Source organism: Aotus nancymaae, unplaced genomic scaffold (assembly GCF_030222135.1).
Source record: "Aotus nancymaae isolate 86718 unplaced genomic scaffold, 86718_ANA_hifiasm-v0.15.2.pri h1tg000018l, whole genome shotgun sequence".
NCBI lineage: Eukaryota > Metazoa > Chordata > Mammalia > Primates > Aotidae > Aotus > Aotus nancymaae.
In genome coordinates, this window is record NW_026988430.1 from 17527350 (window position 1) to 17540097 (window position 12748).

The following is a 12748-nucleotide window of genomic DNA, read 5'->3' on the forward strand; positions in this document are numbered from 1 at the left end:
TGTAAAGTTATTGATTAGTGGGCATGGAACTTCATTTTTACAAGATGAAAATGTTCTAAAGATTGGTGGTACAACAGGGTGAATAATACTTAACAATACTGAACAGTACACTTAAAAATGCTTAAGATGGCCGGGCGCAGTGGCTCACGCCTGTAATCCCAGCACTTTGGGAGGCTGAGGCGGGTGGATCACGAGGTCAAGAGATCGAGACCATCCTGGCCAACATGGTGAAACCCCGTCTCTACTAAAAATAGGAAAAATTAGCTGGGCACGGTGGTGCGTGCCTGTAATCCCAGCTACTCGGGAGGCTGAGGCAGGAGAATTGCCTGAACCCAGGAGGCGGAGGTTGCGGTGAGCCGAGATCGCGCCATTGCACTCCAGCCTGGGTAACAAGAGCGAAACTCCGTCTCAAAAAAAAAAAAAAAAAAAAATGCTTAAGATGGGCTGGGTGTGATGGCTGACACCTGTAATCCCACCACTTTGGAAGGCCAAAGCGGGTGGATCACGAGGTCAGGAGATCAAGACCATCCTGACCAACATAGCGAAACACTGTTTCTACTAAAAATACAAAAATTAGCTGGGCATGGTGATATGCACCTGTAGTTCCAGCAACTCAGGAGGCTGAGGTGGGAGAATCGCTCGAACCCGGGAGGCAGAGGTTGCAGTGAGCGAAGATCACGTCACTGCACTCCAGCCTGGACGACAGAGGGAGGCTCCATCTCAAAAAAAAAAAAAAAAAAAAAAATGCTTAACATGGTAAATTTGTTGTTAGATATATTTTACTACAATTAGAAATAAACAACATTTAAAAATACAATTCTAAATGTCAATATATTTATAATTTTGAGTGCAAAAGATTTTAAAAAAACATAAAACTCAGGAAGATAAAAAGAATGATCAACAGATTCAGCTAGATAAATATTTTACATTTCTATGATAAAAGACACTATAAAATTAAAAGACAAACAGCAAGCTGGCAGAAAATATTTGCATAAATATGTTGGGCATTATTAATCATATAGTAAATTTTTCTTTTTTTGAGACAGACTCTCTGTCGCCCAGGCTAGAGTGTAGTAGTGTGATCTTGGCTCACTGCAACCTCCGCCTCTGAGGTTCAGGAGATTCTCTGGCCTCAGCCTCCCAAGTAGCTGGGATTACAGGCACAACCCACCACACTCAGCTAATTTTGTTGTATTTTTAGTAGAGACGGGCTTTCACCATGTTGGCCAGGCTGGTCTCGAACTCCCGACCTCAGGTTATCCACCAGCCTTGGCTTCCCAAAGTGCTGGGATTACAGGCACGAGCCACTGTGTCCAGGCAATACAGTAAAATGACTGACGAGAAGGGGGAAGTATCTTAGGTTTGGTTAGTAGAAATCAAATTACTGAAGTCAATGAACACACCTGACAGACACACAAGATAAGGAGTAGGAGGTTGCAAAGTGTTGATGTTTGTGTAACCACAAGCATGGCTGAGCCTAGAACACGATTAGTATTCCAGCAAATGGAACCATGCAGGTACTGTTAGAGGTTGCCTCCATTGAAGGACCCTTCCTTCTGTCACTAATATCATAAACCACATGGCAAATGAGGCAGGTAAGATCTGGGAGGAATTTGAGAAGCTTCTGTGCAACAGTGAACTTACAATGGGAACTTAGGTTGTTACCAAGAGTCTGCACTGAGCCTGAGCATTCAAGACATTCTAGGAATAGCCAGGCACAGTGGATCATGCCTGTGATCTTAGCACTTTGGGAGGCCCAGGTGAGCAGATGATTTAAACCCAGAAGTTCAAGACCAGCCTAGGCAACTGGTAAAACCATGCCTCTTTAAAACACAAAATGTAGTCAGGTGCGGTGGTGCACACCTGTAGTCCCAGCTACACAAGAGGCTGAGGTGGGAGGATTGTTCAGGCCTGGGAGGTCAAGGCTGCATGAGCTGTAATCATACCACTGCACTCCAGCCTGGGCAACAGAGAAAGACCCTGTCTCAAAAAAAAAAAAATTATTGGGGACTGCAGATCTGTTGTATCTACCTCCCAATGATGTAGTCACAGGGTAAACAGAACAATTATTGCCCCACCTCTCCTGATTAGTACCATCTCTGCTTTTAGAGAATACCAAGCCTAGAATAAGGGAAAGCTAATTCTTCTGCTGACTTGGTGAATCAGCCTGGGTACCTCACTATTGGTCAGCCTGCCATGGATTGCGGCACTGGTATCCTTCTCGGTCCCTTGCTGCATCCAGTAAGGGTCCAACCGATCCATTCAAAAGTATTAGGATGAAAAGAAGTGGGCATCAGAAATATAGGATTACTTTTGAGAACACATAAAGACCTTCTATAAATCAATAAAAATGCAAAGCAACTTGATTTTATTTTTTATTTTTTTTGAGACGGAGTTTCGCTCTTGTTACCCAGGCTGGAGTGCAATGGCGCAATCTCGGCTCACCGCAACCTCCACCTCCTGGGTTCAGGCAATTCTCCTGCCTCAGCCTCCTGAGTAGCTGGGATTACAGGCACGCGCCACCGTGCCCAGCTAATTTTTTGTATTTTTAGTAGAGACGGGGTTTCACCATGTTGACCAGGATGGTCTCGATCTCTTGACCTCGTGATCCACCCGCCTCAGCCTCCCAAAGTGCTGGGATTACAGGCAGCAACTTGATTTTTAAAACGTGCATCAAACATGAACAGGAGACACACAGAAGAAGAAATGGCTGTATACACATGAGTCACTTCACCTATCAGACTGGCAAATTTTAAGAGACTGGTAATATACCCATGTTGGTGAGTGTCTTAGTCAGTTTGGGCTGCTCTCACAAATTCTCATAGACTGGGAAACTTCAACATTTCTCTCTCACAGTTCTGGAGGCTGGGAAGTCCAACATCAAAGTGCCAAGAGAGGCAGTGTCTGCTGAGGGTCTGTTTGCTGGTTTGCAGATGGCTGTCTTCCCATTGTTCCCTCACATGGCAGAGAGCAAACACACCTTAAAACACACATTCTCACTGAAAGTTCTTGATTTTGTTATAAGAGCACTAAACCCATTGTGAGGGCACCACCCTTAGGAGCTAATTACCTCACAAAGGCTCTATATCCAAGTACCAATACATTGAAGATTAGGGTTTGATAGGGTTTGTCTGTGTCCCCATTCTAATCTCAACTTGAATTGTATCTCCCAAAATTCCCATGTCTTGTGGGAGGGACACAGGCAGAGGTAATTGAATTATAGGGGGGCTGGTCTGTCCTGTGCTATTCTCATGATAGTGAGTAAGTTTCAGGAGATCTGAAGGGTTTATCAGGGGTTTCCACTTTTGCTTCTCTCTCATTTTCTCTTGCCATCACCATGTAAAAGTGCTTTTCACCTCCCACCATGATGGTGAGGCCTCCCAGCCACATGGAACCATAAGTCCAATTCAGCCTCTTTTTTTTCCCAGTCTCCGGTATGTCTTTATCAGCAGCATAAAAACAGACTAATATAGGGTTTCAACATATGGGGGACTGCACATTTTGGGGGAGCACATTTAGTTCCCAGCAGTGATGATGCAGAAAAAGGAAGTCGGTACACTTTGGATTGGAATTTAACCTTGTACATTAGGCTTGTAAACTCTTCAGAGACTCAGATATAACTTGTGAGCCTCGTGACTTCTGAGATGAAGGCTCTCTCACCAGTGGCAAAAAAAAAAAAAAAAACAAGGAAGTATTATTTCCATTGGATCCCCTATATATAAATGGTAGGAAAATTTCTGGCTCAAGTGACATTTACATATTGTAATTGTTGATATATAGACCAGAGTTCCTTAGCTGAACTGGAAGGGCAGGCTTTAGGTGATTCATGGATGGCCTGAAACTGTGGACACCATTGGAAATATGTGTGAACCCACTGACAGTTTCCCATGATTTTCAGTCCTCAAAGTGTGTTTTGGACTCAAAGATGTCTCAGAGTAAAGGACGTGTGTTCCTCTAGTATAGGATCGAGGACAGTGAATACCTGTAGATATTCAGCAAAAAAGCTTTGCCAAACTGACTGCTTTGATGTACTGGTTTCATTCAACAAGTCAATGTACCCGGGATCTCTTGGACATGATAATCTCACTCTTGGAAGGTCTCATCATTCTGCTTACCCTAAATATCCTTGCCACTTTCCACCCTCTCCCACCAGGCTGGACTGTGAAATGGGAAGGAACAGCAGGGAGGAGAGCACAACACCCCTCCAGTTGAGAGTAGAGAGGACACAGCCTCTGCTGGGACAGGGAAAAGAGGAATGGGGAGACCCTGAAAATGCTTTTGGACAACGCTCAGAGGTTGCGGCATTACCAGGAGACACCCCTCACCCCGGATCTCCAAGAGAAGAGATCAGTCTGGCAGTTACATGCATTTTTCTTCAAACTGGTTGGAGGTTGGAACAGTTGATGACATCAGAGATTCTAACCCTCCTGATTGGACAGATCGAACTCTGGGCGCTTGAGAACTCAGGTGGATAACAGCACCTTCTCAGAGCTGTTGTTCACTCCTGACTTGTCCTGAGCCTCTAGAAGAAAAACACGCTCTTCAGGGTCCTAACGGGGTCTGTAAGGCGGCTTTGGACAGAACAGAGACTAGGTTGTGTGGACAGAAACAAAGCCTTTGGGAGAGATCATGGCCAGTGGTCAAGCACACCCCGCGTTTGAGGAGCAGTGCCCCGAGCTTAGCACGACAGTGCCGTCCCCCCAGGTGGTGGTGGATGATGAAGTGCCAGGACCGTCAGGTGAGGTGACTGGAGGGAGAAGTGGTGGGAGAGGATTGACTCAGAAGAGGGACAGGGCCTAGTGATTGGGAAGGAGCACCTGAGTAGGGTGTGTGTGAAAGAAACGAGGGACTCAGAAAGCCTCAGATCAGGGAAGGAGGGTGCAGGGAGTGGGACTCAGCTTGGCCACATGGAAGGAAAGTCTGGGAACAATGATTGGGGTCAGGAGATGCGCTCAAAAGATGACAGGGGAGAAGGCAGAGCTCAAGTGAGGCATTCCTCACCAACTGAAAGTTCTTATCTGTGATGAGGAAACCTTTTGAGGACAGAGAGGTGGAAGAATGGGAAGGTGAGGGAGAGGTGGGGATTAGCAAGGGGGAAAGTGGAGACATGGCTTGGAGAAAGTTAGAGACAGAGAGGCGGGGGAGGATGGAAGAGTAGTATGTGGCTTTAGGGTTGGGGGTCTAAGGGTCAGTTGCAGAAACTTTACACCATGGCCTGGTTTCTTCACTCAGCCCCCTGGGTAGATCCCAGCCCCTGGCCTCAATCCCTTGGCCTCAAAAGGAGGAGGGAATGGTCAGATGAATCGGATTGGTCAGATGATTCCAAGGAGGAGACAGAGGAGGAGCTGAACTTGGAGCGCAGCCCTGAGACCAAGGACACCTGGGTGGTGGAGACCCTGTCTGAAGATGGGCTCAAGATCAGGTTAAAGAGGAAGCGAGTGTCCTCCGTGCTCCCTGAGCACCACGAGGTCTTCAACAGGCTGCTGGGTAGGAGGACACCCCTGAGAGCACCTCCAATCGGGTTCATTTTAAAAAATGGAAATTTCCAATAATCACACTTTTTCAATAAGAAGAATATGTTCTCCTAGTGGGTGAGCCCTCCATGTGGGAGGCGGAGGCTGAGGAGATGGTAGAGGATGAGGCTAGTCTTAAGAAAGGTCTGCACTTGAAATGAGAAAGCTTGGTTTCAGGCCAGGTGCAGTGGCTCATGCCTGAGGTCCCAGCACTTAGGGAGGCTGAGGCAGCTGGATCTCTTGAACTCAGTCATTTGAAGGCACAATGAGCTGTGACTGCACCACTGCACTCCAGCCTGGTTGACAGGGAAAGACGGTATCACAAAATTTTTTTTAACAAAATGAAAGCAAGCAAGCTTGGTTTCAGCTGTACCCTCTGAAACTCTATGTCTCATGCTGACTTTCTAAACCTAAGTGTCTCCATCCATAGAAGGGGATGGCAAGGCCATGGGCACACCCTGCTGTGACTATCTCCTGGAGCAAAGATGGGAATTCCATGACCACTTCTGCACTGGTCCCTTTGTGTCTCATGGGAGGACATCATGGCTTATCACAGCTCTTCATCCTATAGATTGGGACACCCAGGGCCTCCTTTAGCCTTTCCTCAGGGGAGTCTCAGAGTGGCAGCCTCCCTCCTTGCCCAGTGAAAGTCCTTCTCTCCTCTCCCATCCACCTAACTCTTGGCCACAATTTTGAGACTTCCCCAAGGGAGGCACAGTTCTCCTCTCTGCTCTGTAGCTCCCACAACAACCTGTTCTGCTTCTCACCCTAACACAGGCTCTCTTTTCACAGAGGATCCTGTCATTCGAAAATTCCTGGCCTGGGACAAAGATCTGAGGGTTTCCGACAAGGTAAGGTTGTTCTCCACTCCACTGTGTTCCTGCTCTAACACACAGCCTGGGGGAGGATGAAGCTTCTAAATACTTCCTCTCCTCTCTCCTTCTACTATCTCCCACCTACTGCTCCCATTGTATTGGATGCCCAAGTTCTGATTTTTTTTTTTTTTGGAGACAGGATCTTATTCTGTTGCCCAGGTTGGAGCGCAGTGGTGCAATCATAGCTCACTGCAGCCTCAACCTCCTGGGCTCAAGCAATCCTCCCAACTCAGCCTCTCCAATAGCTGGGACTCAAGGCATGAGTCACCACTCCCAGCTATTTTTGCTCTTTTTATAATCTGTCAGCATCTCCCTCAGGGCTCTGCAGGCTTCGTGCATAGTGGATGGGTGGCCCCTGGCTCTGCTCAGGGTCCTTTGGGATGCGAGCCCCAGACCACAGTCGTGAAACACATGACCCCTATCCTCTCAGAACCTGGGGACCTCAGCCTCTCAATGTGCTGGTATTACATACATATGAGCCTCCCAATCAGTCAAAATATCTAAGTATTCCTAAAACACTCAGCACAATTCTTTTCATTTTGCAACTGTTCATGTTATATTGATTCTATGTAGTAATTCATACGGCATTTAGGTATAAGATAAACCTTTCCTTCTCTCCTTCATTCATTCATCTCTTCATGTATTCAACAAAACCATGTGAAGGACATCTTATGTGCCAGGTGATATGGAGGATGGGAAGAGAGCGGTCACTGCAATGCTTGTTGAATTAGTGCACCAGGATCAACCCGGCTCACCAAGACCCTCCTGACACTAGCCGCCCTAGACACACTCCCCCCAGTTATCCCATCGGAGCATCACAGACCTCCCTTCCTCTGACTTCCCAGATTTGCAGCCGACTTTGAACACCCCTCCACCTGCAATCCCCCAATGAGCACAGTCACCCAACACTGAGGTCCCTTCTCTGATAGGCAACCACACCACTGCCCCCATTCCCTTATCTCCACCATCTTCCTCTTCCAGGATGTGACCTCTCTCTCTTTCATTCTGTTCCCTTCTCTCCATCAGTATCTCCTGTCGATGGTCATAGCGTATTTTAGCCGTGCCGGCCTCTTCTCATGGCAATACCGACGTATTCATTTCTTCCTGGCTCTGTGAGTAGTTTGCTTCTTCCCACCCGTCAATATCCAACACCCTGGGACAGCGGAGGAAGTGGGATTCCAACCTTCCATCTATTTTTTACCCTATTTGTCCTCTTTCCTCTGTGTGTAAAACTACCAAGATTATACTATGGCGTTCTTTGTTCTTTCTAAAAACAAATACAAGTGCAGTTGACAAAGAGTAGAATCAAACAAAAGGAAACGTAAACCCCTCCTACTGGGAAAGGAAAGAAATGGACATGACCCCGCTCCCCAAGCAAGCTGCCATTTCTGGTTCTTCTGACTCTCTCCTTCCTACATCAACATCAAATGCCATTTTCCATCCTCCTCCTCCAGCTTCCCATGACAGAGACCGCAATTCAGGTAGTCCTGGCATAACATGGATCCCTCTTCAAATCCTCCCTGCTGGGGCTTCCTGCCCTGCGAGTCCCACCCCAAGCCAGGGGACTTCCTAGAGCTGCCTGAACAGCTTTCCAAAGCACAGCTCCCCTGCTTCACTGCCCACCTGAACCACTTCCTTAGCTGATTTCCCTCTAAATGGAGGCCTGGGTCCACAGGGCAAATTCAACCCTCTGTGCAATCTCTCTAGCACCAAATCTGCCCACCGTCCTGATGTTTCATTATTTGGTTTCACCGCTTCTTCCAAATGTCCACCACTCTGTTTTGATTGGGTGTTTTCTGTCTGGGTGTCCTGCACACATGTGGATCTGAAGGGAATGACCAATTCCTTAAAGTCAGTCCAAACCCACAGCCTCTGTGATGCCTTCCCTGATCTTCCAACATCTCACGCCTGCAGCACTTTACTTACATCCTGGGATCCATTTTGGATTAGTTTATCTGCCCTCCTTTTCCCCAAACCCATCACACTAGACCTCTATTGAAGGCAGGGTCTGGTCAAGACATCAAAGTTTTTGTTTTTGTTTTTACCAGACAGAGACGTGCTCTGTCCCTACAGCTGGAGGTCAGTGGCAAGGTTAGAGCTCGCTGCAGCCTCTATCTTCCAGGATCTAGTGATCCTCCCGCCTCAGCCTCCTGAGTAGCTGGGACTACAGGTGCCAGCCACCATATCTAGACACTTTTTATGATTTTTAGTAGACACGAGGTTTCACTATGTCACCCAGACTGCTACTCCTGGACTCAAGGAATACTCTTACCTCAGCCTCTCAAAGGGCTGGTGTTAGAGACATGAACCAGTCAATCAGCTAAAATATCAAAGTCTTTCTAAAATACTCAGCATAGTTCCTTTCATTTTCCATCTTATATTGACTCCACTAAATAATTCATATAGCATTTAGGTATGAGATAAATCTTTCCTTCTTTCCTTCATTCATTCATGTATTCATTTATTCAACAAAACCTTATGAAGTACATCATATCATACGTGCCAGGGAATATGGGGGATGGGAAGAGAGAGGTCACAGCAATGCTTGTTGAATTAATGCAGCAAGATAAACAAAGCCCTATATTGGCCATTTGGTAGGCGAAAGATGATTAACAGAAACAAACCAGTCAGTTCCCGTCCCTGGGGCCCTTAGGATGGAGGGGGAGACAGGTGTGTGCAAACATAAGAAGGAAGGGGGTGTGGGGAGGAACAGGGATGGGGAGTAGGATGAGGTGATGTCACCGGTCTTGTGTAAGGATGACAGGACACATGCTTAGGATAAGACGGGTTGGTTTTAAATTAACAGGGGGTCTTGCTGTATTACCCAGACTGGTCTCTAACTCCTGGCCTCCAGTGATCCTCCTGTCTGGACTCCCAAATTGCTGGGATTCCAGGCTAGAGCCACCACTCCCAGCCACCACTTGGACTGTCTCCTTCCTGAAGGTGTGAGAGGCACCCTTCAGCAGGTCTCTGTCCAGCGGGGCCTGCTGAGGAAGGCAGGGCCCTCTGCAGGGCGGGTGTGGTTGCTGAGCTGAGGACAGTCCCCTGCCCTTCCTCTCTGGGAAGCTGACCTCAGGCGGGGGTCCCTCCTGGGGGTGGCCCTGAGCAGCAACCGGATTTCTCTCCCCAGCTACCTGGCCAGTGACATGGAGGAGGACAACCAGGCCCCCAAACAGGACATCCTCTCCTTCCTCTACGGGAAGGACCACTCTCAGAGACCCTTGTTCCATAAGCTTCGATACCAGCTCCTCTGTTCCATGCGCTGGAGGACGTGGGTTTCCCCAGAGGAGATGGAGGAGGTAGGTGGGGCCATAAGGAGGAGGTGGGGGTGAGGAGAGATGGGCTGGATTGGAGGCTGGAGGAGGGCAGGGAGGGGTCTTCCTGGGGAGTCTCAGGCTTCTCAAGTGGTGTGTGTTTTCCCAGATCCAGGCTTATGACCCAGAGCACTGGGTGTGGGCCCGAGATCGCACCCGCATTTCCTAGAGCTCCGGGGACATGGAGGCCTGAGGTCATCGGCCTGAGAGAAGGTACGTCTGAATCCTCCAGAGTAAAAGCTAAAGAAAATCCAAGGATCCCAATTGCTTGATCCAGCTTCAAACCTGGTCAACATGGCGAGACCCCGTCTCTACAAAAACTATAAACATTAGCTGGGTGTCGTGGAGGGCACCTCTAGTCCCCACCACTCAGGAGGCTGAGGTGGAGGGAACAGCAGAGCCTGGGAGGTCAGGGCTGCAGTGAGCTGCGATTCTGCCACTGCACTCCAGCCGGGGCCACAGAGTGACACACTGTCTCAAAAATGAGGATACTACATAGGTTTAGGGAGGTTCCTTAGGATGGACACACTTGAGTTACGGATTTGGGAAAAGGATTCCCTGAAGATTTGGTTTACATCTTGTGCAGCTAACCACATTTAGGACTAAGCATTAGACTTCAATAGGAGAGTTTAAGATTCAGGGTTAGGAATCTGGTCTGGTGGTTCATGATGTTGTCATGTTAGACATGGGTGTAGCATGGTTCCAAGTCTAGATCTTAACAACACAGAAGGTCCCAAGTGTGATGAAGTCCAAAGCCACGTTCTCCCAGGGTGCTCTATTCCCTGGGCTGACTCCCTCAAAGTCCTTGCCATGAAGCAGATCACTGGGGGTGACTCTGGGCGTATTCAGTGATTTTTTGAGTCAAGGTCACCAAAGTGTGAGTATCAGAATCAAAAATGATGGTTCAGAATCAGGGTTTAGAATGAAGGGTTAGAGATAAAATAGCATTTATACAATGCTCTGAACCCTAGTTAGGACTGACATGGGATGTAAATAACCTTCCAGTCTAGAGATCTGCCTCCTTCAAGTGTGACATCCTCTCTCTCACTTCCAGACCACTGGGCCCAGGGGAGATGGGCATTTTCAGCAGGAAGTTTATCCTGACACCAATGACACCGGGAAAGAAGAGAGGAGTTTCCTGTGCAGATCATCTAGAAGAACCTGGACTCTTCTAGAAGGAGCAGAACAGTGTGACCAGGTTTTCCTCCTAGGAGCTGAGGGTACTTCTTACAGTCTGTGGAGGGAATGTGAGAAACCAGGGGTGTCTCTGGTTCCAACCCTTCCTGTGGCACCATCTCCCTTTTCACATTGCTGAATCTCAACCTCCCCTGGCTGGAAGCTGTAAGGCCAGTTTCCTATGGACTTGGCTGCCACACTCCAGGAGCATGAGAGGCACAGCGCAGGCGCTCAGATTCTCACAGAATTCTTTGTAAAATATGAAATAACTGCCATAGGATTTTAAGAGATAGTTTAATATATACTGCACATTTTATTGGTTTATTTTCCAAATGTTGGCCATAGAATTATTCCTATGTTTATTTTAAATCATTTGAAATTTTTAAGAGCTATTTTAATATATACTATACATTTTATTGGTTTATTTTGAATACGTTGGCCATAGAATTACATTTATTTTGTATAGTTTTGAATTTTGTGGTATTGAAAGCATGCTGTTCCTACAGTGTTTTGTGATGGTTGTTACAGTTGTTATATACACATAAATATAATTCAGTTTTCATTTTTAATAAAGGATTACTTTTATCCTAAATCTTTTATCTTTCAATTATTTTATCTATTATCCTATGTGCTCCCAAAGCGAGCACTCTTGTTATCTATGATACTGACCTAACTTATCCATTATATTTATAGCTAGGTGGGAGTTCTTCTACATTCTTTTAGACAGACATTTTTATTTTCTGTTTAGTGTTTGTTACTGAACTGTGAGAATTTAGTTGTGATTTTTAGTATGTCTTACATATATACTAACATGTCCAATATGCACTACACATTTTATGTGTTTACTTTGAAAATTATGGGCATAGAATTATTACTATATGTATTTAACTAGAGATACAAGTATTTTGGAAAAGACACTGTTGTTATGAAGTTGTATAATGCTGTTATACCTTTTATATACACATAAACAGAATTCTGTTTTCATTTTCAAGAGATGATTATTTTATCCTAAATGTTTTATTTTTAAACCTTTTTATCTACTATTACACGTGCTGCTGAAGCACTGTGTTTACTTAGTTTAGTTACATAATATATCTATCACATTTTAAGCTAGGTGGCATTTACCCTAAATTCTTGTAAAAATAAATTTTTATTTGAGGTTTAGCGTTTGTTATTGAATTGTGAGAATTCCTATGCATTTTTTACCCTGTATTGAAAGGTTTGTATGTTACTTTAAAGAGGACGTCTGTTTGAAAGGGAGTCGGGAGCTGTGTGTTTTAAAGAGGACAGTGCAGTGCATTGCCTGGGAAAATGCAATAAAGATGAAGTTTTCTCATCTTCACAATGACTGCGATCAGACCGATCTGGATTTATTGTTGGTTGTCCAATAACATTTTTGTTTAATGAGGTTTTAGTTATTTGAACAAATTTATTAACTCTGGAAAATAATGCTGAGTCATTTTGCCTTTGTTTTTTTTTTGTTTTGTTTTTTGAGATGGGGTCTTGCTCCATTGTCTAGGCTGGAATGCAGTAACTCAATGTTGGCTCAGAAACCTCCACCTCCCAGGTTCAATCAATTCTCTTGCCTCAGCCTCCTGAGAAGCTGGGATTACAGGCACCTGCCACCACACCCAGCTAATTTCACTATTTTGAGAAGAGGCACCATTTCACCTTGTTGGCCAGGCTAGTCTCCAACTCCTGACCTCAGGTGATCTGTCCCCCTTGGCCTCCCAAAGTGCTAGAATTACAGGTGTGAGCCACTGCGTCTGGCCAATAGAGTAAAACTATTTATGAGAGGAAGGACGTATCTTGGGTTTCATTAGTAGAAATCAAATGACTGAAGTCAATGAACTCTGAGGAGATGCTCGAC

General features: G+C 46.0%; 1 protein-coding gene and 1 long non-coding RNA gene across 2 annotated transcripts in view; one reads left to right on the forward strand and one right to left on the reverse strand.

The window, feature by feature from the left end:
* LOC135275760 (uncharacterized) overlaps nucleotides 1-12748 on the reverse strand; it is a 126404-nt gene that overhangs the window by 111118 nt on the left and 2538 nt on the right. The gene's annotated exons all lie outside the window — the stretch shown is intronic.
* SPDYE4 (speedy/RINGO cell cycle regulator family member E4) lies at nucleotides 4624-9871 on the forward strand. Its single transcript, XM_012457399.2, has 6 exons — nucleotides 4624-4738; nucleotides 5233-5487; nucleotides 6306-6364; nucleotides 7415-7500; nucleotides 9519-9687; nucleotides 9812-9871. Exons 1-6 carry the CDS (start codon nucleotides 4630-4632, stop codon nucleotides 9869-9871), a joined length of 738 nt encoding a protein of 245 aa, XP_012312822.1. The 5' UTR covers nucleotides 4624-4629.